General features: G+C 48.4%; 1 protein-coding gene across 1 annotated transcript in view; it reads right to left on the minus strand.

Moving 5' to 3' along the window:
* Positions 1-6,623: 6,623 nt before the first annotated feature.
* Positions 6,624-26,603, minus strand: part of LOC135900411 (polypeptide N-acetylgalactosaminyltransferase 1-like) — a 38,215-nt gene continuing 18,235 nt past the window's right edge. The window contains exons 2-12 of the mRNA XM_065429906.1: positions 23,585-23,977; positions 21,532-21,712; positions 19,671-19,840; positions 16,979-17,186; positions 16,545-16,715; positions 14,630-14,747; positions 13,871-14,057; positions 10,719-10,861; positions 9,877-9,990; positions 9,258-9,398; positions 6,624-7,585 (exon numbers count right to left, since the gene is read on the minus strand). Of these exons, the coding sequence (XP_065285978.1) occupies positions 7,439-7,585; positions 9,258-9,398; positions 9,877-9,990; positions 10,719-10,861; positions 13,871-14,057; positions 14,630-14,747; positions 16,545-16,715; positions 16,979-17,186; positions 19,671-19,840; positions 21,532-21,712; positions 23,585-23,858 (1,854 nt within the window). The 5' untranslated portion in view covers positions 23,859-23,977 and the 3' untranslated portion in view covers positions 6,624-7,438. The remainder of the gene's footprint in view (positions 7,586-9,257; positions 9,399-9,876; positions 9,991-10,718; positions 10,862-13,870; positions 14,058-14,629; positions 14,748-16,544; positions 16,716-16,978; positions 17,187-19,670; positions 19,841-21,531; positions 21,713-23,584; positions 23,978-26,603) is intronic.

The raw sequence follows: 26,603 nt of genomic DNA on the forward strand, positions 1-26,603 counted from the left end.
CCAACAAACACTGACACCAAGGACAACATAGGTTAAATTACTTGTGCTTAATAAATGAAATAAAGAAATGATATATAAATGGAAATGAAAGTGGATGAAAAAACTTTAACGTAAAATGCGAAGGTTGTGGGATCGTTCCCCACCTGCTGGAAGTTGTCTTTTCATCCACTTTTGTTTCGTTTTCTTTATCATTTCTTTATTTCAATTATTAAGCACAAGTAATTTCCCCTATGTTGTCCATGGTGTCAGTGTTTGTTGGCTTCTTATGACATGACTAATAAAAATCGTGCACCTCAGTGAAACCCCTTTCTTCTCATTATTGTCTCAAATCTTGAATTTTCACTTTCCTTAATTATTGACCCTTTTCGCGGCGATCCCGTGCGATGTCATGTCTGATCACGTGGTGACGCGTCCATTGCTTGCCTCAACTGCCTCCGTTGCCTCCGCGTTTACAATGGTTGTGAATGGTATTCTATGGTATGACGCCGGTGGCGGCTTAGCAAACCTCTGTTTCGGGAGATATCGTAGACGTTGACTGGGTGGGCGACACGAAGCCTTGGCCACAGCTTCAGAGAACACGCAAAAGCGCTTTGAAAGCTGATTACGCTCTGTTCAAACGGCGCGAGCAGCGTATATTGTCAGAGTGGGCAGTCGTAGCTGTAGGAAGGACCTTGTGGCGACAGGACTAGGCGAGCAGGATTTATTTACAATATTTACATCTTAGACAAGACATACATCGACAGCCCAGCGTGACTCCCATTGGAGCCCGCAAGACGAGCATACAGCAAACAGCTTACGAGCACACAGCTCACGAGTACATTTCAAGCACTACAGCGAGCACTCAGCTCACGACGACGAGCACACACTAGCAGCCGGCAAACGCTGCTTATAAGCACTTGGTCCCCCCTTGATTCCATGCGGACGGAAACGTTCGTCCAGTCATCGTTCGATGTCACCGTTCGACGTCACCGTAGACCAGCCCTTTTGGAAGAGGATGAGCACTCACATACACGTGCCGCACATACACACAGGTGTAATGGTCCGGAGCCGACGTCAGAGGGGCTTCGTAGAACTCTGAGCCGTTCCGGGTAGCACATTGTCTTGCGTCTTGGTCGGAACGCGGAAAGGAGCCCCTGTCGACGTTCCCGCGGCAACACCCCCACTCATAGCAGAACAGGGCGGCTTTGTCGTGTTGCGCACAAAGCCTGCTTCGTCGAACTCCTTCACTCGCAACGGCGACGAGGCTCGAGGTTGGCGGCGGCGTTCCAAGATGAGGTTACCACCGCTGGCGTAAATGGCTGGCAAACTTGCACTGCAGCTGGCCGTTCTTAAGAATATGTGTTTATGTTAAAAGCGAGGCTAAATATGTATTCCGAGCTACCCAAACCTTGCTCTCATAAATTGAATCGAGATTAGTGTGTTTTTATCTTCGTTCTTTATTTGGCAAATATTTTGAAGCAGCGGCTTGTCACATTCCTGACATAGTAAATTTCCTGGGTGCGGTTGGTATCTGATTATGTCTGCCTAATCGCTCGCTGGTGTGCTCAGTTCCGATAGATTTGTTCTTGCTGCGCTCGAGGCTTGAAAAGTAGCCGTTTTGTAAATTGTAATACCTTCTAGCAAAGATGTATTATCGCTGCTAACTCGTTCACTCCTGTGGACCGTAAGGAAACATTCAGCTTCGACCATTCGTGTGCTGTCGGTGTAGTCCGTCATTTATTGTGCGTATAATGGTGTGCATGTATTCAAGTGTGCGCCCATTCACTTAATTACACTTTGGCGATAGAGTGGGCGTAAGTCTTCATGCCAGTTGGGGTAGATACGTGTTGATACTGTGCGCGAAGCTTACTATGACGAGCTACTCCCTTTGTCATTGTTTAACGAGTGGTACTCACTCTTGCCAACGTGCCAGGGCTGAAGCACTTTCTTTGAAGGTTAGCGATACAACGCTGGCGGATGAGCAAATTTCTGTATCCTCGAAGAAAACCGTACATCTCAAAGTGCCGGTAACATGTACGGACAGTTACAGCGACGGCCCACGAACTCGGCTGCACAGGTTCATTCCATTCCTTAATATGCCAGTCACCATTTTAGCGGCCAACTACTGCACACGTCTTTAATCCAAATGATTTAATCCGGCATGATTGGAGCGCAGTGCGTTAGCGAAAACTCATTTGCATTTCCGACAACTGATCGCACAGAAACAAGGTGGAAGCGTAATGGTTTCGTATTCGTGCGCTGTCGCTGAGGCGACATACGAGCTAAATACGAGCCGCCGAAAGCGCCATTCAGTTTCTCTAGAGCAAACCGCTCCGCGAGAAGGGTCAGTAGCACTGGAATACTCAGTGAAATAAGCATCCCTAACCATGTCCTTGATTGTTTTTCATTATGTCAGATAACTCATTATGGCGTAGAGGTTTTACTGTACATGTGGATAAAATGATTTGGAGATCCAACAGTTTGCCAAAAAGCTGTTGGCTTGTGCTTGAGTCCACAAGTAAGGGTTAGCATAAAACCATTCTTTACTGGAACATCATCAATGTGTGTGTTCCATTCTACATCACCTCGTACTTAATGACACCCATATTGGAAAAGATTTTTTTCGTTTCATGACCAGTTTTGTTACTTCTTTTTTTAATTTTACGTATTAAATATTATCTTCACAAGTCGCATCGAGCAAGAGATGTTAATCTTTTGTCAGTGGAAAAGTCTGGACATAATTCGATCTGAGGTATGTGCATGTGTTTGTGTGCGTGCACGTGTGCATGTGTAAACTTGCATCATCCTCTATAGCTCTAAGTTCTCTGGTAAAACAAGTTGCTTTTTTTACTGCTTTAAGCAAATCGCAGGCATGTTGCGACGCGGTTGATCTGCGGTCGTCGTTCTTGGTTGTGATCGCATATAAGCGAAGACCGCTTATAACGTAACTCGCCGGAGTTACGTGGACTGACAGTGGTCTGCTGCGGACCACCATCTGCAGTTGCACTTCGCTCCTGGAAAAGGCAGGACGTGTGTCGAGTGAGCTCCTGAACAACACTTCGCAGTGCGGTGAACGCGGTTTCAATCATGGATAATGGACCTCAAATGGGTGCGACGTGATGCTTGTTTCTCTCCCATTTACCGCTAACTCGCCACTTAGATCTGTTTGCTTTTATTCTTTTTTTTTTCAACTGACGCTTTCTTGACATTTTTCTTAGACTCGGCGCCAAGCCGCAACTTTCGCCTCTGGATACTGTCGAAGCGGCGCTATAGTTAGGCGTAGCTGCATAGTATACGACTTTGACAGGGCGGTAAGTCGTCGCACCAAGCTGACCGTTAGTGTGTTTGGACCATTAGATCTCTTCGACGATGGGTTGTGAAATCGCGCGCACGGGCTAGACCAGCGGCTGTAAGCCGAGATCGGGTCCGCAGGAAATTTGCCGGCAACTACTGTAAACGCTAAACTTCGTTTGTGCGCTAAGTAGGCGCAACGGCGAATGCTCTCGTGTACGCAGAAAGCTCCAAATGGAATGCATGCAAAACAGCTTAATCTGACAGTCTCGCACAGTCGCGCGCGCTCATCTGCACTTCGCCAAGGCGCGTGACCTACAACGGGCAGTGCGACAAGCGAAAGAGAAAGCCGCCCGGTCTCGATTATCGCGGCATTTCAAACAAATCTATAAATGTAACGCCGCACAGGTCAAAATAAATTTTCCGTGCCCCTGGCGTTGTCAAAAGCAATAAAATTGATTTTACCAGTCAAGTTCATTTTTATTGCGATAGCAATTAATTTACGCCGTCGCCGTGATGTTCCGTATAAAGTGGAACTGCGATAACATCGCGGCTGCGCGCCCTATGCTGTAGGTGCGAGGGAAAGCTTACGAGGGTGAGCCGAGAAGGATGGTCGCTTCATGCGGTGGTGTCGTACCGCGCTCACAAGGGAGGAAGGCGGGGAGGGCGCGCGCAGCTTTCTCGCGCGCAAAAGGGGAGAGCGGAGACGTGCGCTCGCTAGGAGGGGGCAGCATATAGAAAGGGGGCAGTTTCTTGCGCATCTCCTCTTCTACTCCAGCTGCGGTGGCTGATCGAGCGCGGCCGCGCGCGCGTCCATTCTTGGAGGCAGTTTGCGCTGGCTTCGAAGGCTAGCCGTCCTGGGATAAGTTGATGGCCTCTTCATCACGCCAACATTCTAATAGCGAGCGTTCGTGGTCACCGAGTGAGATGGGTTCGTGTTGTATGTGCGTGAGTGACAACGTGCTTGTCGATTCAGTTAATAAGCGAATGTTTGCAGCTGTTTATTCAGCTAATAAAACGAGTAACCATACTTCGTATAGCTGTCTAGTAATTTGCTATCGCAATCAATGATTCGCCTTTCGGATAAAACGAGGACTTTTTTTTTTCTTTCTTTCTTCGGACTGCGCATGACCACTTTCAGAGACATCACGCAGCACTACAGATTGAACAGATGCAAATACCCACCACCGCACGCCAAACTGAACAAGAAACAGGCGTTTTCCTGGAGGCAGTTGCAGAAACACACGTATCCGAACCCGGCGATCCTTCACCTCTGTTAACCCGACATTTATTCATCGGACGAGTGTAAAGCGTGCGGAACCAGAGCAACGCTGCAGCGCATGCTGTGGGAATGCACCAGTAGCGAAGAGGAGTCCCCGACGAACGAGGACTCCGGCTCAGTCTCTAACCGAGGAGCGCGTTGGGAGGCGGCCCTGCTCAGCCACGACCTCGCCGATCAACCGTGGGCCGTCCGGCACGCCGAGGAAGCCACCTGTGTGCAACGACTCGAGGCCGTCACCTAGGCTGGGGTGCTTATGGCCACATCCCGTCCAAATCGCCAGACATTTCGAATAAAGTTTTCACTCACTCGGACTGCGCGAGTACTGTGAAGCTTTTGCAGAAAATTGGCTGGCGACTCCATTCTTATTAAATATTGACATTCTGTACAGTAATTTCGCATTCACAGTTGAGAGTCTCGAATCAGGCGAACCCATCATATAACCTATACAGGTGATTGCGTGAGCGCCGGCCTAGAAGCCTTGCGAGGCTGATAACAGCTGCGCACCTTCTTTTTGCAAAAGCAAGATTTACTTTTTTCCCCTTGCAATAAGCTACGTCGCATGAAGAGTTGGGTGCTGGTTCGGGACTGCTGCCGCTTATGAATGCGGAATTAGTTCACTGGGCATCAAATTTGACCATCAGTGTCTTTGAACAAAAGCACTCTAGAAGACTCGAGCAAAATTGGGTTGTCCTCGAAATGTATAACACAACACGGATGTAAATGTCACTGCGGCGACCACACCAAAATTAACAAATACCGATCCCATATAAGGCGGTAAATTACCCGAGCCTCTGGTGTATTAACATACCTTTCATTGCGATAGCAATTATATGGACACTCCGGAAGCATTCTTGCCATCGTCGTCGTCGTTGTCGTCGTAATGTTCCTTATAAAGTCCAAGGGCGCTAACACTCACCGCGCGCCTTATGCTGTATGTGCGAATGAAAGCGCACTGCGGGAGCCGACGATCGCGGCTCAATCTGGCGCGCGCAATACAGGAAAACTGAGGGAGGCGCGCCCTCTTCCGTAGTGCGAAAGACAGCGGGCGATAGGAGGGAGGGTGGCGTTGCTCTCCCGCAGCAACAGCGCGACCGCGCGCAAGGGAGAAAAGTGGGGAGGCAGCGCAGGAGGGAGGGGAGGGGGTGCGGCGTTCTACTCCGGCAGCAACTGCATACTTTGCGCGGTCGCGCGCGCCCCATCTTGAAAGCAATCTGCAGACGAGACTCATACGTTCGTGCGTGCTGTGTTCTCGCCGCACAGTTTGCGTTAAAGTGATAGATAGCACGAAGGTCACTTCGCTCGCTGCTGCTGCCGCGCTTCCTCACGCCAGCGTTTTGACAGCGAATGTCCGCGCTCATCGAGTGTGATGTGTTCATGTCTGCCTGCGCGCGCTGTCACTGTTCTTCTCAATACATTTAGTACGTGAATTATTAATGTTCATACGGCCGGTTGGTTATCCTACATGTGGGGAAGCGGGAAAGAAATAAGAAGGAAGGAGAGTTATTGTGCGCGCACCCGGCACATAGATATTCACTCACATACATAGTCACAAGCGCTTGTTTAGTCCGATTGTCTTCAAGAAGCGAATTAGTGCCTTGGTGGTGTAGGGCATATACAGGGGCTTCGCGTCCCTTATTGAACCAAGGATTTAAAAACAAAAGAAGTGGTAAACAGAGTGGATAACCGGGTTGTGGTGGCACCACCCGTATTTCTGGGTTTTCACATGCCGAAATCACCATCTGGTCATGAGGCACGCCGTATTCAGGGATTCCGGGTTAATTTTGACCACCTGAGGTTCTTTAACGTGCGCCAAAACCTAGCGCACAGAAGATCTTGCGTTTCGCCCGCTATCGAAATTCGACCGCGTGGCCGGTATCGGACCCGCTACCTCGAGCTCTGCAGCACAACGCCGTAGCCACGGGACCACCACGGCACGTTTTCTTGCGAACCAACAGTTCAGCTTGCCCAATGAGGAACACCTATTTGCTCGTTAGAAACAAGTCAGAAGAGCCCGGCTTCCATAGCCATTCCGTCTGAACTTCTGTGTTCGCAGTTGATGATAAAATGGAAGTGTTGGAGCAAAAAAATATATTTATTTAAGTACATAAATACCTAGGGACACTAACCGTGTTCTTGATAGATCGGGCTTGCTTCTCGTGCTTCACCTCGTGCTTCATATTGACACTGTAACCTACAAGTCCACGTGTCAATATTTTACATGGCACTCACAAAATCTATTCGCGTTGCGGGAGGAGGCGCTGATGATTAATGTATAGAAAGAGGTCTTAGAACATGTTATATGGTCGTGCTATAGGTATACACAGTGAAATAAGCGTGATGTGTGAAATAAGTGCTTCCATATAAATTAATAGAGAGGTTTCTCATAGCGGAGACGTACTGTCGCGGGTGTGTGCCAGGAGACGCAGATGCTAGCAGTAGCCCTGGTGGCGACGTCTTGCGGCACTATATCGAACCAAGGTACGAAGAATGTGTATTGCAATGACCGACTCCGTTCCATTTATGTGCTGCCCCAGCATCTCGGCCAAGACTCAATCGTCAGCAATAATATTTTGCCAATTTTTTTCATTCTTTTCGAATGAACGACTCATGCAAAGCAAGAACGCTTCTACAGCGCGTTACGATTGATAACGAACTCACAGCGTCACCAGCTGACTTCGCAAGCGCTGCTGCTCGCTCCAAAACGGTTCTTTTTTTTTTCTTTTCTGCGACACACGTTTGCGTCAATGCGTTTCCGCTGTGTTAAACATAATGTAACAATGAAAGACGTTTTGACGTCGCTTTTCCTGGTCGAGTTCGGAAATAAAGCGTTAAAGGGGGACAAACGCTAGCGATTTCCGACACCATCGACGCAGTCCGGAAGGCAGTCTATGCGAGTGTCTTCCAGTCGACGGACTCCATGATCCACTTCTGGCTTCGCCCACCGTTGCACTTCTGCACGCGGACGCCCTGCGGTCCGCGTCGACTGGGCAGGTCGAGGCAGAGCTTGGTCGTCTTGTGCACAATTTCTTCCGTCTGGGATAGGAGAAAAAAGGAATTGTCAGTCACTTAAGTATCCTTACGGGATTTTAACGCGAAAGCATAACGACTTGTCTAATTAATTGGCTACGTCCATGATAGGTTACGTCATACATTGTCACGTGTCCTTCACAGCTCTACCTTAGTCCATTTTCCTCTAATTTTTACCAACTTTAATCCATCTTGCTCGTAATTTGTACCAACTTTAATCCACCTTAATCCGCTTTAGTTCACCTTCATTCACTTCACTCTAATTCACTTTAAATCGCATTATTACCCGTAATTACCTATAATGAAAGTTGTTATACCATTTACTATCTTCTGTATTACTACTGGCATCACACAAGACGCTGCTGACGTCACATTGATTTTTGGTGTCACTCGTTGCGGACGACCGCAACGCCAGCCTTCCTGCCTCACGGGACATATATCATAAGCGCGAGGAAGCTGTGGTGTTACGAACTGCAATGGGACAGGAGCCTGATGCGTCGTGTTGCTTTAGCATGTAATGAATGAAATTGAACGACTCGAGCGATTCAGCCTCAAGCGCTCTATTGCGCAGGTTTTTTTGCATATCCGTAACCCGTTAACCACACAGGTTTCACCGCGCTGGCGCAGGGACTGTGATGTTCTGCCCCTGAGCACTAGGTTGCGGATTCGATTGTAGCCGCGGCGGCCACATTCCAACGGGGGGTGCAATGCGAAAAACGCTCGCGTACGCGCCGTGTTTTCGGTGCACGTCATAAAAGCCACAGATGATCAAAAAATGAATCCAGAGCTCCCGCCCGCTACGGCGTCTCTCATTGAGCCAGTGTCGGCTGTGAAATGTTAAACTCCGCGAATCCGTCCATTACGCCGAGTCTTTTTTCTTAAAAGAAAAAATAACCATGCACAATGGCTTTTATTATGTCATATCCCGATTAGAATATATGACATTGCGCTGATTGGCTCTTGTGATTATTGGAAATATTTGTGAAACACGTCCGCATTAAGAGCGCTGGAGGTTTCCTTCGGCACACGTGCGAGGTTCAAACGTTATTATACGGAGTGATTAGCAACGAAAGGGGTCAAACGTGTAAGAGAAGATGCGCAAGGTATATGACGCGACGAGTGATTCGTGAGTCCTAACGTACTACGTCAGTCTATGGGGCTACGAGAGACGCTGTATAGCGATCGGGCTGCAGATTCATTTAGACCACCTGCTTTTCTTTTAACGTGTATTTAAACCTAAGTATACGAGCGTTTTTACATTTAGTCCTCCTTAGAAAGAACTGTGGCAGCGGCGGCCAGGAATTGAACTCTCCACCTCGTGCTCCACAGCAAAAGACATAACGAAACAAAATAGGCAGCGAGGAAGCTTTGTCTTTTGGTGATATTTCTACAAACAAGAAATACAGCTTCGGGCGTGGAAGCTCAAGTGTTTAAGAGGTCACATGACATTAAAGAATGGCTAATGGAAGTAGAATCCAGTTTCTTGTGCTCTCTCCGCCAATCTAAAGGGCAACAAAAAGGGGTTGTGACGTCATCCAGCAAGACTCCCCGATGCGCCCATTGGAAATTATTTAGTCTTTGTAAAAGGGATGATCACGCTTTAAGCGTCACCCTGATTTTGGGCGCTACTGACTGCACATATTAATACGCACGCCGGCTTGTGGTATGTGGGTTTTACCTTAGGATCGTAGCGCCACTTCTGTCGGGGTAGGTTATTGCAGGCGATCATGACCACGTTGGTGTTGGCTTGAGACTCCGGCGAGTCGAGACAGATGGCTTCGTCGGTCATTAGGAAACCTTCTTCGGTGAGCACGAAGTACTGCGAGAAAACAAAGCAGAAATTGTGAATGCTGCGTCACCTTAGCTCTCAAGAGGCGTTACGCGCAAACCGCCAGACCGACCTGCCGCTCTTACAAACTACATGTTGCTAACATTTCTAACTCTACAAAATTTTCTTCGCTTACACGGGGCCTTGCCAGATATATAGGAATTTGGCTGTGATTACAACAATTTTTTCTTGCTTCTATCTCTTGAGAAAAATGACAAGATTGCATATCTATTTATACAGCAACTTCTATACATCTTCACTGATAGTTCTGTAAAAAAGCGCATTGGATCGAGCGTACATTTCAGTGGAACGAAACAACGAAAAAAAGAATTAAAAAATAGGGAATGAAGTCAGCTGTCTTCTCTCAACTTCGTAACCTCCCGCTCCTCTTTCTTTTTCTTATTTTTTTTAACGCTGTCTGTCTAAAATTGTAGATCGCAGAATTGTGAAGTTTGTTGAGGATGCGTACCTGCATAGGGTAGTGCGTAAGCGAACATTCTTCAAGCACGACCTTTCCAACCGGCTGGTGATAACTCTTGGAGCTCGGCCGCACGAAGCACTTCCCGCTCTTCTTGTTCCTCACCTGGAAAAGCGTGAGGCACTCGAATTGCAGCCCACTCGAGCACAGAAGCATGCAGTTTAACGAAACAAAGCCTGCAGAAATTCACAAGGAGGAGGAAGTTTCGTGAAAGGGAGAGTTAATGGCATAAACGCGAAAGCACTTGACTGCGAGAATAAGTTCCCGGGATGTGGACTGTTCATATTACAAGATTAGAGCGCGCTGGAGGCCGTAGCATTCAGATTGAATTGCAATACAGATTTATAGCCACATGTGAGTTGTCGGGAGATCCTAAAACTGGATCCTGCAGTCTTCACGCGTTCGTTATTAACAACTCCGCGATAAATTGGGAGGGCGAGAGGAACGAGACGCCGTTCGACATGAAGATATCGTCCTGTTCCACTCGTCCTTGTCTCTTTCACTGTCCCAGTTTATCACTATGTTGTGAACAATAACCCAGAACGATTTTTTTCCACGTTACTGGTATCTTAAACGTTCACGTGTGCTTTCTTTATTATTTTTTAATTTATTATTATTATTTTTTGTCCGTGCATGTACCAGCAAATTTAGACTCGAGACGACTTATGGCCCTATAGATTGTTGTTTTCCTGCCTCAGTTGTGCGTCTCCTTTCTGCTCGTACGTTTTTCAAAAGCGTGAACACAACCATCCGCACACTTTCTTTTCTTTCCTTTTTTTTTCTTTCTCATTCTTTTTTCTTGTTTGGTTCCTGGTGATGCAGCTGCCGCGTACCTTTCCGAAGAATCTGCTGTCACCGGGCAGGAAGTTTTCCGGCCATACGTTCTCGAGATACCAACGGAAGCTCTTGCAGTGCAGTTTTTCTCGAAGCTTCTTGCGCTCCGCCACATCTTGCGGGGTGTAACTCTTCCTCATCTCTGCGAAAACCAGGACACAACGAACACGCTCAGCCGGATATGCGTTTGCGTATAGTAAATGCCCACATGTGCGCCTTTGTAATAGGTTGGCGCAAGTATTCTTACACAACTTGTGTTCTTATTCTATAACCCGAAATAACCCGAAATTGAAAGCACACATTTTTTAAGGGGTGTTGTACAAAAATAGTTTACCTCGGACTACAATCGCCTTGAAAAATTGCAACGTAAATATTGTGCAAAATGTTCATAATTGCAATCATAGATAAAGAAATTTTGTAAACACCTGCGGATGTTTTTATAAATGTGTACGAAAAACATTTGTTCGCTCGGCCAAATACTAAAGTTTTGCATATATAATTGTGCAGCTGCTGTAACTATTTTTAGTTAAACGATGTTCTGCGCTAAACGCTTTTTGTAGCGTGGTAGTACCTTCGCGAAGAGTGGTCTTCTAATTTTTTATAGCTTGTATAGATGCTACCGCTTGCGACGCGACACGGAGGTGCTTGCGAGCGTACGCAACTTTCCGGAAATCTGGCTTCACCACAATAAGATGCTTCTTGTGGAGAAACCATCTTTCCTTTATATATATTGCACTTTTACACTGGCCGCCTTGTATAGCGTGGTCGTACTGTCGTCCGTAGCAGTCGTTCATAGGCGGCAGAATCAAGATGGTACAATCTACGACTCTCCGTGCAAGTTGTCCCTTGCGTGCCGGCGTAAGCAGGTCGTGATATGATTACAAGGCCTGCACATTTTCCTCTTGATTGTCTTTTGTCTATATATGTTCTTCTGCCCATCTTTTCTAGGACCTTCCTACACAGACGCCGGATAACCACACTGCTTTTCAATAAAGATCTATCTATCTATCTATCTATCTATCTATCTATCTATCTATCTATCTATCTATCTATCTATCTATCTATCTATCTATCTATCTATCTATCTATCTATCTATCTATCTATCTATCTATCTATCTATCTATCTATCTATCTATCTATCTATCTATCTATCTATCTATCTATCTATCTATCTATCTATCTATCTATCTATCTATCTATCTATCTATCTATCTATCTATCTATCTATCTATCTATCTATCTATCTATCTATCTATCTATCTATCTATCTATCTATCTATCTATCTATCTAATCTCGCGAAGTAGCTCTGCAAATTTGGCTTCACCATAGCAAAAGTACTTGCGGGGTAAACCTATTTTACTTGTTGTTTTTATGCGAAGCATATTACGAGAGCACAACCCAGCTCCTCAGGCGCGGCGGTGTTGCCTTCAATGACCTTTGACCCCATGCCATACCACGTGACACCGTGACGTCACGACAGAGGAGAAACGGGGCTCCAACTGACGTATATAAGCAGCTGCGCTTGCCTCTGCTAGACATTTTCTAGGTGGCTTTGATCGGACGCGGTGAGCATCGAGCAACGCAGCGTTCGGCGCGACAACGAAATTTCTAGGTGGCTGTGGCTCAACTCTTGCAAGATGGGCTGGGTGGGAATCGAACCAGGGTCTCCGGAGTGTGAGACGGAGACGCTACCACTGAGCCACGAGTACGATGCTTCAAAGCGTTACAAAAGCGCCTCTAGTGAATGCGGTGTTGCCTTAGAAACGAGCTGTTCTCGTGCGTCGCTTGCTCAGGCGCACATTTCGTTGCCGCGCCGAACGCTGCGTTGCTCGACGCTCACCGCGTCCAATGCGGGGCGCATAGTCGCTGCGCCGTAGCCCATTGTCTTACACCCCTTGGCGGGTCGACGGGAACGTTGTCGCGTTCCACTCTTGAAGGCGAAGCAGAGTAACGCATGAGTTGTTTCTTCGTCTAGCCGAACCAAATATAGCCAAGCAACAGCAGTTCACCAGGCTAAACAGTGGTTCAACAACTAAAATAAAGGCTAGTATGCTTCGCATCCTGGGCTTAACCTTAGTTAAGCCACAGCCATTTTTTTAACTGCCGCGCACAGCAGCCTTTTCGTAGGCGATATCCTGTAGATGCTATTTCGACACGTCGCAGAGGCCGTTCCTGGGGTCGTATTCTCGCACGGTTGCTTTCGGCGATATCACTTTCAGTGCATGCTTACTGGCTGGTTGAGCAAAACCGGATCATCTGATTGGCTGGTCGAGCACTACGTCACGCGAAGGCGATAGTATCGCCGAAAGTGATCGACCGAGTGAGTATACGTCCCCCCTGCATGTGGCCGCACGTAGATTGCTGAAAATCTGGCTTCACCACAATAAGAGTACTAGTGGGGAGAAACCAGCTTTTCTTTACATTTTTCTGTTTTTGCATCGAACGCTCTGCATAGCGTGGTCGTAATGTCGCACACAGCGGTCTTATTACTGGCGATACTCTGCAGATACTATCTCTTTCGACACATCACTGAGGTCGTGCCTGCGTGCAAGCGTGCGCAAATTGTTGGGAAGTTGGCTTCACCACACAAAGAGTGCGTGTGAGAAGTGGGAAGCAACCGACCTTTGCTGACATTCCTTGACACCACAATAAACGCGTTCTGTGTGAAATTATACACCTCTATAGTAAACGCTTTGTATAGTGTGGTGCATAGCAGGCGTTTACGGATGATAGCCTTTTACTTGCGATGGTACAACTTAAGCGATGGCTGTCCTTATGGGCAACCGTACACAGCTCACGATAGATCTGTCAAGAGTTAAGGACTATTGCGTGCGCTAATAGGCTGTTTATTATTCTTTATGACGTGTAATGGCACAAAGGCAGTAAGTGGGTTAAGTGAATGAAATAACCTCTGAAGCCTGGGGGTTTTTAGACGACAACGCTGGCTTTCTTGACTAACCGTAAATGCGACAAAAAATACCATCACGGAGTTCGAGCGAAGCAACTTCCTGCAAAAAATTTCGCGCGACATCAACACGACGTCTTACAAAGCACACATCGCCGACCCTCTGGTACTATAGGACACATCGTCGTAGTCGCGTACAGTACCGACCGTGTCCCCGTGGCGATGGACGTGCGTTCGCGCTCACCGCGGTTGATGTTGAAGTAGAAGTTCGCCCACTCGTCCATCCAGACGGCCGCTACTCTGGCGAGGTTGGCGAACAGCACCTTTCCCACGCCCCCCGGCTTGGGGAACGTGTATGGTGACGTGCGCCGGAACAGGTGACCCACGTGAGAGCACGGCACCACCTCCACGGAGCCGCCGCACTGCCAGATCTGCAGTGGTTGTTGTGGAAGAGGGATCGCGCTCGTTAGCGCCTTGTATATATATGCTTCCGAGTCACACACAATTCCTCGCTCAAAGCGCCTGACCCAGCCATTTCCTTTTTTACATCTTTATAACGAAAACAGCTTACTGGCTTGGCCCGGCTTTTATGCATCAACGAAAAAAAGGAGAGTATGATGCCACATGGTGGTCCTTGCGTCCTTGCATAGCAAAAAATCTAGATACGTATAACGCGCATAATACAAAAACTTTCGTCAAGTGCGCATAAGAACGTTTATTGTTTATTATCTTGCGTCGCAGGTGGCAGATTTTCCACATGCCTGTTGACGCCTACCTCATCGCTAGTTTGCTTTTTTTTTTGCTTTTTCCACCTGGTGCTATTTTTCTTTCTAAATTCCAGCCTCGGCACACTACACTCGTGTGAGCGAAATTCGCATTTGTGATTTTGCGCTGATGCACTTGCAGGTGTAACGCGGGGTCAGCTTGCGCAAGACAAGGTTGTCGCCGTTAAACGTAACTCGGAATATCCACGCCTGTACAGTGGTACTGTGTGTTCGCTCACCCGGAAGGAGATCTCCATGTTCTCGCCTCCCCAGATGTCCATCTGGTCGTCGTACGAGCCCATCTCGTAGAAGTACTCCCGGTCGATGGAGAACAAGCCGCCGGCCATCACGGGCGTCCTGCGAGACATTGCGCGTGTTTTCTTTGTGAACCACGGCACCGCAACTACATGTGTACTGAATTGAATCGAAAACACGAGTCACGTGATTTCTCCAACGCGTCACAAGAACAACAACAAAAAGAAAAAATGCTACAGAAACTCTGAGAGAATGCCTAAGCATTCTTTGTTTCGGATGCTACTTCGCTCTTGCTTGTCTGGCAATAGCTTGTGCATATCTACCGATCGCAGCCAACTATTACACTGATATAACAATTACATGTGCTAAATTGACCAATTATGCGTATATTTTGCAGGTGTGTCGTATCAATCGAGTCGAAACGCTGTCACAAACTGGTTTGTATTTTTCCCCTTTTTTTTAGTCACACCAGATCTTTTCTCCTTTCTTTTTATTTTTTGCTAGGAACATGACGCGGCAACAGCGATATCACCAGTCTTTCCCTTTCTAGCGTTACCAATCACCTACTATTACACTATTATGACGATTACATGTGTTAATTTTTTATTTACTTCTTTGTTAAGACCCTATGCGGTGACGGCGATGTACCCAGTCTTGTTTTTCTTTTTGTTCTTTTTTTTCTATACCGTGGCCGCGCTGCGGTCCATGGTTCGAATCTCGATGAGAAGTACCTTTTTTTTCTAACGCTACCAGTCATCTACTATTACACTATTACACCACTCACATATATTAACTTGACCAATTATGCATTTATTTTGCAGTATAAGGTGTCACGAGACAAACATAGTTTGCTGGGGTACTCGCCAAATAATGCTTACGCATTAATAACGTTCCTTTTTTTTTTTCCTTTTCCTTATCATCACCTCTTTTGCGATCCCTTTCCCCAATGCAGAGCAGCGTGCTGCAGCTCACCCACTGAGGCCGATCCATCCGCCCCTTCCTGTCTAACATGCGGTGGAGGACGCTTACCAATGGAGTTTTCGATTAGGGAAAGGCAAGTGTTGGGGCCCGCTAGCGCTTGGAGCCTCAATGTTTGCGTCCCCCTGATCTAAAACTCTCTACTAGATTAGAACGCAACGTTTAAGACAACGGATGGCTTCGATTAGCGTGGCGTCTGGCACATCTTGTTTCGAGTGTCTTGTTGAGCCCACTGCATATTGCTCATCGGTTCAAGCCCGTCGACGCTAAAGGTGCTCGCTATTGTGTGTGTGTGTGTGTGTGTGTGCGTGTGTGCGTGCGTGCGTGCGTGTGTGTGTGTGTGTGTGTGTGTGTGTGTGTGTGTGTGTGTGTGTGTGTGTGTGTGTGTGTGTGTGTGTGTGTGTGTGTGTGTGTGTGTGTGTGTGTGTGTGTGTGTGTGTGTGTGTGTGTGTGTGTGTGTGTGTGTGTGTGTGCATTCATTACGCCATCAAATGTTGCAGAAAAGCCGACTACGAAAGCTGTCGACATTTTCAGCGTCACTAGGTTAATCAATCAACACCGAGACACGGCAGAAGTCGCTCTCCATTTACTGTGCCTATTGGCACGCGCCTGCATACGCTTTGTTCTTGGTCGCATGTCCATGGATGTGTCAGTGGTTCATGTTCATTAGTATGTGCCTGCAGATATTAAAGGAAAACGACGCAACGCTTCGAGAATGAAACTGTCTGTACGCTTTTATGGCGTACGCGTTATGCGAGAAATTTCCACAGCATCCTTCTCTTATTAGGCCATTCTTGTTCGAGGAAAATTTGCAGCAGCTGCAAATAGTCTGGCCACTTTACACGTAACAAGAACGCTTAGTTTTCGCCACCGTTATTTTTTTTTCGAACCACGCGAAAAGTGAGTGAGCAAACGGCTCACCTGAAAGGCATTGTCGAGTTCCCTTTCCTCCGCTTCAGCTCCCTCTGGCCGACGGGGAACCAGCGGAAGTGCATCTCCCAGTTGAACGCTCCCCAATGCATCTCGAAGCTACGCACGTACGCAAACGTCTCGTCGTTGATGATGTCGATCACGGGGCACACCACTCGTTTCCTGCGCAGTGGTGCACGCAACTTGAAGCAGAGAGCAGTCGCTCCTTGTTACGTCAAGCGGGTACTTGTGCTACACGATACGTTGTTGCACTTTTCTGTATTTATAAACTTATAAAATATTGTTCTCTCTCTCACTCTCTCTCTCTCCCCCGCTCTCTCTCTATGTGTCTGTGTCTCTCTCGTTATCACAATTGGTGTGTGCCTGTTGGGAAGCACGCTAGTGTATGCGGGTACAGGACGTCTCTGTGAACACATTCGCCATACCTGTCCTCGGCGATCCTTGCGAGCAGCGGTTCGAGCCAGCCCTTGGTGCACTCGCAGTGGGCGTCGAGGAACGTGAGCACCTGGCCCCTGGCATGAGCTGCTCCCAGCAGTCGAGCCCTGATCAGCCCCGTCCGGTTGCCTGAACGCAGCACGCGCGTCGGCACCGGCAGGCGCGACACGTACTTGTCCAGGGGCTCCTTCAGGAACGCTGCGGATCGGATCCGTTTATTACGAGTTACGTTTACGCGAACCGACGAAGTCGTGTACCGACTCGCCTTGTCGGGCCGTAAGCTGGTCGTCGGATTCGTGTAGCATAAACATTGCATAAAGAATGCAAGCAATAAGCATTGTAACACAAACATTGCGTACATCATTATAGTTGTGACCTGTGCTGCGCAAAAGCACGAACATTGCACGAGTGTACGCGTTACATATAATCTGAAAATGAACACAATTGTAAGCGTCGCATTTTGCTGTATAGCGTTATTTACCGATTCACACAGATTCTAACATGCGCTTTGAATTTGCATAAATGTTGCATCTTTTCTCGTGGGAACCTTTAAGTCGGTTCAGGTCTTTCGTGACTTTATCTGTTTTATTGTTCTTATTTGCGTAGTAGCCACCAGGTCTAGTGATAGTCCGGCGATTGCGTTGCGGTGTTGTATCTTCAAATACCATATCGGTACGCTCCGGTGAGTTGGGCACAGACACTGGCATTTGACCCTGCAAGGCGGTAGCTCTTGGCATTTTAGTGTTAGTTGATTTGTTAGACTTTTAGTTACTGTTAGCACACCAGTTCTGTCTATTCTTTGACCAACACGCTATACCTGCCGTCAGCGAGTCAACCCTTTGTTTTGGTTACATACTATTTCTTTTTTTAAACCATGACACCAAAATTTCGAGCTTAAATTATGTGTTGCATGTTAAACCGTATGCGTCCCACAGCAAGGTGGCAAACTTTGATTGCTTTCGGCGCCGTAGAAAATTTGTATTCGAATTTTTTAATGTTGCAGTTGAACTGTAAAGCAGTCTGGCATCACTGAGTGCATGGTGACAAAATGAATGGGCGCCCCCGTAAACGGCTCCCTCGGGTACTAAAACTTCCCCCGGTTAACAGAACCTTGTCTTGAAGGCCGTGCTTTCTGATGGAACACGGTTATAATGGCGCTTGTGAGGACGGGACACAGAAAAAATGCACGGAGGACAGTCGCCGAACTTCAACCGAGCTTTACTGCGGAAAACATTGCGCAAGTAGAAGTTGCTGCGCAAAAACAGTGTAGAAAAAAAAAAAGCCACGGCGCACCTTGCCAGCACCATCACAACAGAAGATCATCATGTCATACGTCACTACTGAACGTCCTGATCTGCGCAAGATTAAAGACACGTTTGTAAACCACGCTACAAAAGCGTATTCCGCTCTTCATGTCTGCGGACTTCGAAACGTTTTGTGTAAATATGCCTCTTCCTTTTTCTTTTTTGACAAATTAAGTGATGGGGTGCTAATGTAACCTTTTCCTTCCTTTCTTTATGCGAAGTGCTTCAAAGAATTCTGTCCCTTTCTGAGACTTAAGGTTTACAAGAATACAAGTGTCGGGTGTACGATGGCGTGCACGGACACATCTTGCAATGGTCAGCCAAGTGACATCTCACTACGAAAGCCTGCACGGCTTCGTAGCTCCGTCATGCTCCGGAATGCGTTGCGGGAGGTCACTTGACTGTCCATTGCAAAATGTGTCCGTGCACTCCAGCGCACGGGAACACTTGAATACTTGTAAACTCAGAAAAAGGCTCAGAAAGGGAGATAATTATTTGAAGCACATTGCATTAAAAAAAGGAAGGGAAAGGTTGCATTAGCACCGCATCACTTAATTTGTCAAAAAAAAGAGGTATATTTACACAAAAAGTTTCAAAGTCCGCGGAAATGAAGAGCGAGAAATGTTGTTATAGCGTGGTTTGAAAACGTATCTTTAATCTTGCACAGATCAGGACGTTCAGTAGTGACGTGTGGCATGATGATCTTCTGTAGTGATTGCGCTGACAAGGCGCGCCGTGGCTGTTTTTTACAGGGTTTCTGCGCAGCAACTGCTGCTTGCGCAGTTTCTTCCGCAGTAAAATTAAGTTGAAGTTAGGTGATTGTCCTTCGCGCGTTTTTTCTACAGGTGTCCCATCTTCACACGCACCGTTATAACCATCATCCATCAAGCTAGCAACCAACTAGTCCGTCTAAGTCTCTTAATCGTTATGCTTATGGATGCTGCAAACACCGGAAGTGGTTGCAGGAGCTGGAAATACGTCTGGCCGCTATGCGTCTGTGTTTTTGCCTGTGTGTCCCGGCACATCCCTGTGGTTTGCTACTGTCTTTTATCGCTGAAATGATGGAATTGCGGGCACAATTCGGCGGCGACGCCGTCGAAGCCACTTACAGGGAGACGGACGCAAAACACTTAAAGAGACTCCAGTTTGTAGACCTTTCCACGGGGGATAGAGGATGACTCTGCCTGGACTGTGGCCCATGGGTGTAAGCACGTATAGTGCCGCTCTTCCTCGTGCCTTTCAATAGCTGCTCATGTGTTCTCGCAGCAGTTCAAAAAGAATTGTGGCGACGGCCACGGGAGCTCTCCATAGAGAGGTCGACACACCAAGACGTCGATGCAACGCGCTAAAACGTAAAGTGCCGTAGCGGTGCGCTCACTTCTCTCGCTGGCGTCGTCGACGAGCAGGATCTCCCGCAGCAGCCGGCGCGGAGAGCGGTCGATGGCCGAGTGCACCGTCCGCAGCAGGGTCGACCAGGCCTCGTTGTGGAACACGATGATAATGGACGTGTCTGGCAGTGCGCTCACGTTGTACCACAGTTTCTTGCAGCTGCGAAGGCGATTGGAATGAGGTGTCGGCCAGTTGTATGCAAAATGTAAAGGGCATTCTGTTCGCAGCTGTCTCCTCGAGAGACATATATGACGCTGGTCGTTGCAGTTCCGAACTGCGACTCGAACAGATTCGGTGATTACAACGTTCGAGTCAGAACAGAAGACTGCAGTGGCGATTGCCCGCATGCTATAGCCACCTTTGCATCTATCGCGGTGGCTGTGTGGACTGTCTTTCTGCTCCTGAACACGAGCTATATGTTATGCGTTCGATTCTGGCACGTTGTCGTCGTGCTGAAAATATAGGATTCGTTAATTTGAAGAAGTATTTGCGCACCGGTGACAACTTAACAATAGGGGTGGGTACTTTTCCATACATATGTGTATATGGAAATGTGTGTGTACATGTGTGGATACTTTTTCCATGCGCGAAGGTGCGCGTGTGTGTGTGATGGGTAGTCTCGGCCAGCGTTCGTCAGAGCAACAGTTGCAAATCAGTTATTTCTCCGAGTGGGAGCAGTGAGCAAAAATTCCTTCGCAGCTGCTGGCCACTGCTCTGGTCAAGGCGACAACTTCTCTGCAACGTCTAGAACTGCAACGATTAACAACAACTGGTAACAACTGTTTTCAGTTGTTGAACAAACATGCACGATTACGGCCACACGCCACGGAACTCCTCGGCCAAGGAACACTTCAATAACCTCCTCATCACGATGATGTCACATTGTCGTCTGTCATGCTGCCTAAAGATTACAGGGTGAAGAGTTCACGCAGTTTACAAAGGCACTTTTCTGGGGACATATTGTGGGACGATCACTTTTGGCAATACTATCGCCTCAGCCATCACGCGCGCGCTCACTGGCTGGTTGAGCAAAACCGGATCAGTTGATTGGCTGGTTGTGCACTACGTCACGTGAGGGCGACTGCATCGCCGAAAGCGATCGTGCAAGAATACGTTCGCTGAACTTCGGCGATGTCCTGAGCGCAATATTGCGGTCTATAATCAGCGTCTAACTTGTTATGCATAGCAATACAAAGACCGTGTGTATGAAGTATACTGCGAGTATAGTGCAGCTGTTCAGTTTATTACTTGAATTATCCAGTAGGATCAAGGCACGTGCGAGCATTTCTGATGGTAAAGTGTGGTTTCCTGGGCACGGACACACCTGCCGACTAATGTTTACGTACATAAATGAAGAAGCGAACGAGACGGAGAACTAGACCGACATTAAGAAAGAAAGAAAGAAAGAAAGAAAGAAAGAAAGAAAGAAAGAAAGAAAGAAAGAAAGAAAGAAGAAGGGAAGGAAGGAAGTAAAGAAAGAAAGAAAGAAAAAAAAGAAAGAAATACTGGTCGGAATGCAAACGATGAACATGAATATTTTCCTGCTAATCGAAAAATACACAATCTTCCTTGGTCTCTACTTCTAAAGTCTCCCTGCGGCCTGCAAGCTACTTTCATTGTCGACAAGCATCTTAAAACGAAAAGGTGGCGTATGACTATGACACTGATGAATTTGTGCAGTTACATAAATTGACCTAATATTTTAATTACCTAATTTCGTACCACGCGCTGTACAAAGCTGTGGAGAAGAACTGGGAGCACTAAAACAAATCGAGGCAACTTGGTTAGAAAAGCTATCGGCACCAACACCTGGAATAACCATCGGTGCTGATCGAACACGGTTTTCATACCTCTCTTTCCTGGCGTCCAGAAGAGACCTGTTCAGGGGAATCCTGTCGCTGACTAGAAGGTTGAATTTGTTCACGTGGAAGAGCAGCTTGCTCCGCGCCTGCTCGTGGGGCAGCACCATCACGGCCTGGCCCTCGGCGCCGGCGTTCTTCTCTGGCGCGAAGTCGTTGGCGTTGAGTATCTCTGCGTGTGCCCGGAGCAAAAATACACACACTTTTACAGCGAAGCTGTTTTCCTGTCGCCCCCCTATGCATTCCCCCCCCCCCCATGCGTTCCCAGTAGGGGGGAGGGTACCCTGGGTGGCTTACGTCCGTATCGGGGACACGGCGCGTAGAGAGGAATGGAGACGGGCATGGGAGAGGTGGAGGGTGTGGCGATAGCACTGCAGCATTGGAGACAGGTACAGGGGGAGAAGGGGAAAGAGTTTGGCGACAGCGCCTGTGCTCGTGGCCGGCGCTTCTGTGGTTATGACGTCATGCGCGTCGTAGGTGCCGGCGCGGCTGTAGCAGCGGTTGCGGCGGTGAGGTGCGGTGACCGCGGCGGTGCTTGTTTTGGCGTAGTGTGGTGCGGCATGAAAAAAAAAAAGTAGGATTTCTAATATATTCAGCTTATGTATGCAGCCCGTGTATACAGCATAAACAGCTTCTCTGGCAATCTGTCCCCATATAAATGTTGTGGCTCCATAATCTCTTTTATTTATTTTTTGTGTGTTTTAAGAGCGAGTCATCTCTCCCAATAATCATAACGACTAGGGGTTTGAAAAAAAATGCATTAGGAGCCATTTTTGTCCACTGGAGGGAGAAATGCGGTTGTGTGCAGAAGCGAGGAAACGTCTCACTACATGTAGGTGTGTATATCATAGCCGCTGGAAATAAATTGAAGGGGCATGAAATGGAAACAGAAATAAGTACAGTCATAGAGCATTCGTTCCAAACTTTACATGCAGTTATTTGACTTGGCTGTTAGCGGAGGGAATTTACGCCAAACTTCCATTCTTAAATTTTGCCATTCTTGAAAGCGTCCAAGCTATTCCGCCCATGGCATCAGTGCGACGTCATAGATTTCACGGTATTTTTGCCTGCTTAAGAATATTTTGAGCAGGAAAAGTTCTCGAGAGTTGCCGCACTGAGTCATTGCTCACTGTTTCACTATTTGGAGAGCATACTTGGCATCCTATATTAATAAACAGTCCGGCAGTCTCGAGTATACGTTGTCGAAATTCATGACGCCACGGAGATGATTCCAATGGTGGCCTCAATAGGGGTCTCGCTTTCGCCTCGCCTCGCTTCTCACTCATGTCAAGCCGTTGCGCTTGTTCTCTTGCCCTCTTTTCTATTATTTAAAAGTTAGCGTGGTGCAACGGTAGAAGGTAGCAGGAAAAATCAATTTGAAGTTTATATTGCCGTTCCTTTCGGGGATAGATGACGCCGTGACTAAAGGCGAGTAAAACTGGCGAGGTCTCGGCTCATGGCAACCGACGTGGGGGCAGTAATAAAGTGAAAGGGAATCAAAATTTACAGCGCACAGCTCATATCATGGTTCACAAAGCTAGAGCTGAGTAGATCATACAAATGTCATACTGAGTGCATACATGTCATACTGCCTGCTGAATGGAAGGTCGGGAAGGTGATCCCACTTCATAAGTCGGGTGACAAGCATTCTCCATATAACTACCGCCCTATCTCGCTCACTTCCATTCCATGTAAGATGTTAGAACATGTACTTGCCTCTAATCTTGCTAGCTTTCTTAAAACTAATTCATTCTTTTCACCATCGCAACATGGTTTCCGCAAGACATATTCATGTGAAACACAACTAGTTTTATTTACGCATAAGCTAAACGTCCTTCTGCGGCGTAACTAACATAACTTGCGACGCATCGGATAGACGGCTTCTTTATACGACTGTTGGAATCGTTATAATTTGAACATTTGTTGGATGTCGCGGATGCGGTTGTTGGCATGATATGCACTCGTACATCGAACTGAACGCACAGTCGTGAGATCCCACATAGTGCACACATACAGACAAGTTTCGAAGGAGGAGCGCGTGTACCATCAGTGAGGTTGGGCGTGCTCTCCCACGGCATGCCCTTGCCCATGTAGTGTCCCACGATGACGTGTATGCCCCGGCGGTTGATGTACTCCTTCTGTCGCGCGTCTCTGCGGATCCACTGACGCACGTCCGGGTCCTGGTCCTCGTGGTCGCCGGTCCACAGGGTCCCGTGCCTGGTCGCCACCAGCAGCAGCGCCACGGACGTCAGCGCGGCGGCCACCAACGCCGGGTAGCGCCGTAGCCGCCGGCCGCAAGGGGCTCGCGCCAGCCGCATTGGCGAGGCGTGCAGTCAACGGCCAGCCGCTGACCGCCGCTGTCTGGCGTGCACCGGTGCGCGAGTCTGCGCCTGTTTGTGTCGAGCGATCGGCCTCATCCTTGCGCGCCGGTTGGAACCTGGTGGGCCGAGAACAGATACGAGTTAAATGCTTGGCTGTATGGCTCCCAAAAGCAGCGTCGCCGCGTAGAAAATGGAACTTTGCGTGGGCCGGCACGAGGTATCAATTAATTTCGTTTGATTTTATTCCTATATTGTCATTCACCACTCGTGACCGGCCGATTCTATTGATAACGTAGGCTGAGCGCAGCGCCCCACCTCCCATATTAAATTATATATTAGAATCGCTATATACATCGTCCCGCGGACCCAGAATTTAGCCCAGAATTGATGATAGAATATTGCTCGGCCGTTTGAATTTCTCCATGCTGTCGCAATGCCGCTGTTACGTTTCGCCTACGACGCGCGGTAAAGCCAGCGCGGATGCAACGTACGCCGGAGCTTCGTTTCAAGCGGCGGACATTTTGGCCCGTTCGGAGCGGCCGCGAGCGCGCCCCGCCGAGCGCGTCCCGGCATGATCAGTGCCACGTGTCTTTGTGTGTGCGTGTGTGTGTGTGTGCCCACGCTTGTCAAAGCGCGGCAGCCGGGGAGAGGAGCTCCCCCAGTGTGAAGCGAGGAGGTCTGTCCGGCGCCGGCCCGGCTGATGCGTCACCTCCTTGTTCCAACGTGTCTTTCCGTCCGTCCGTCGCCGCTGTCACGTGGTGTAGTCCCGTGACCTTCCCTCTTGCTCTCAAGTCCGAGAGTATAAGAGCAGCTGCCCCCGGACGCCAGGAGAGAGGCTCCGATTTCTGCTGTCGAGTAACGTGCTCTCCCGTCTCTCTACTTCGGTCGACCTGACCGCCCGCTCTTTGCGATGCTAGAATAAACAAGTTGTTCTGTTAGCAGTCGCCTCATGCTTTGCTGGGACCTTCGGATGCTTCCAGTGTGCCCCAGGCCGCCAGGCCTACGCTACCCTTGGGGCTTGCGACCCAGTTGCAATAACGGGCGTCAGCACTGAGGTTCCAACAGCCGGTGCCATCGGTGCGGATCAAACATCTGGTTGCCAGCGGTGGGATCGCGACAACGGAGGCCAGCAGCGAAGAAATGCGGTTGACTGTATGCTGAGCAGCACAACGACCATCCGGGAGCAGTGCAACGAGCCCTGTGTGATGACTGGTTGCCTGCAGCGGAACGACTGCGCTGAAATCTTGGCTGCGAGGTTTGGTGAGTGCGGGACTTTCTTCTTCTGAGTTTTGCCAGGCTTTTGTTAGTGTCAGAAACAGAGCTGGTAATTGTGGTTGTCGTTGCTGCCGGGTTAGTTGCGGCAAGACAATAGTAGGCAGTAGAGAAAGCAGCATTCAGAGCAGCCATGGATTTGAAGTCGTTGCGCAAACCGAAATTGTTGGAGCTTGCAAGAGAGTTGGGTCTGGATGTCTCAGACAAACTCAGAAAACCAGAACTGCTAAGGGTTATTCTTGAGTTAGGAGCTGAGGATGACGAGCTGTCGGAATGCCTTGAGACCATTGAGGAGAGGGAGACTGCAAAAAGACAGGAGCGCGAACTTAAAGAGCAAAAAGATGAGCTTGAACGTAAAGAACAGAGAGAGAGAGATGAGCTTGAACGTAAAGAACAGAGAGAGAGAGATGAGCGCGAACGAAAAGAGCAGAAAGAAAAAGAACAGCGCGACCACGCTTTGGAAATGAAGCGTCTCGAGGTAGAGATGGAACGCGCTCGTAATGGAAGTCAGGCACACGGTGCAGGAGAACGAGTATTGTTTAAAATGACTGACCTGATGCGGCCGTTTAAGCTTGGAGAGGACATTGGTTTGTTCCTGGTTAACTTTGAGCGAACGTGCGAGAAGCAGGGGTTCTCTCGGGAAACGTGGCCACAGCGCTTGCTCACTTTGTTACCCGGCGAGGCGGCCGACGTAGTCGCTCGCTTGGAGAGAGAGGAGGCAGAGGATTTCGACAAAGTGAAATCGAGTCTGCTAAAAAAGTACAGGCTGTCCGCGGAGGCGTTCCGTCGGAAGTTTCGAGAAAATGAGAAAGGCAAAAGTGAGTCGTATACAGAGTTTGCCTACAGGCTTATGTCAAACATGCAGGAGTGGCTCAAAGAAGAGAAAGCGTTTGGTGACCACGAGAAAGTTCTGCAGTGTTTCGGGCTAGAACAGTTTTATAGTCGGTTACCTGAGAACGTGCGGTACTGGGTCTTGGATAGGCCAGACGTTAGTACGGTGGCTAGAGCCGCTGAGCTAGCCGAAGAGTTTGTGACGCGTCGGGCTCGCGGAGCTAAGGACGGTCAAAAGGGTGAATTTGGCTCTAAGTTCGAGAGGCCGAAGTTCACACCCATGAGAGCAAAGGGGGACACACGTACTGCGGATGCGAGTGAAAGCAGTCCGACCGAACGTAAGGAGACGGCGGCAGCCGAAGCCGAACGCAGAAAGCGGTTCGAGACGAGGCAAGCGCGCGTGTGTTATACGTGCCAGAAGCCGGGTCACTTTTCGGCGCAGTGTCCGGAAACAAAAGCAAAAGTAGTGTTTTTGTCATTATGCAGCACTGACGAGAACATGAAGCTTCTCGAGCCTTACATGCGAGACCTCCTCGTGAACGGGAAGGAGTGCCGAGTGCTTCGCGATTCCGCAGCTACGATGGATGTAGTTCACCCTTCTTACGTAGAACCCGATATGTTCACGGGCGAGTGCGCATG

This window comes from Dermacentor albipictus, chromosome 1 (assembly GCF_038994185.2).
Source record: "Dermacentor albipictus isolate Rhodes 1998 colony chromosome 1, USDA_Dalb.pri_finalv2, whole genome shotgun sequence".
Lineage (NCBI taxonomy): Eukaryota > Metazoa > Arthropoda > Arachnida > Ixodida > Ixodidae > Dermacentor > Dermacentor albipictus.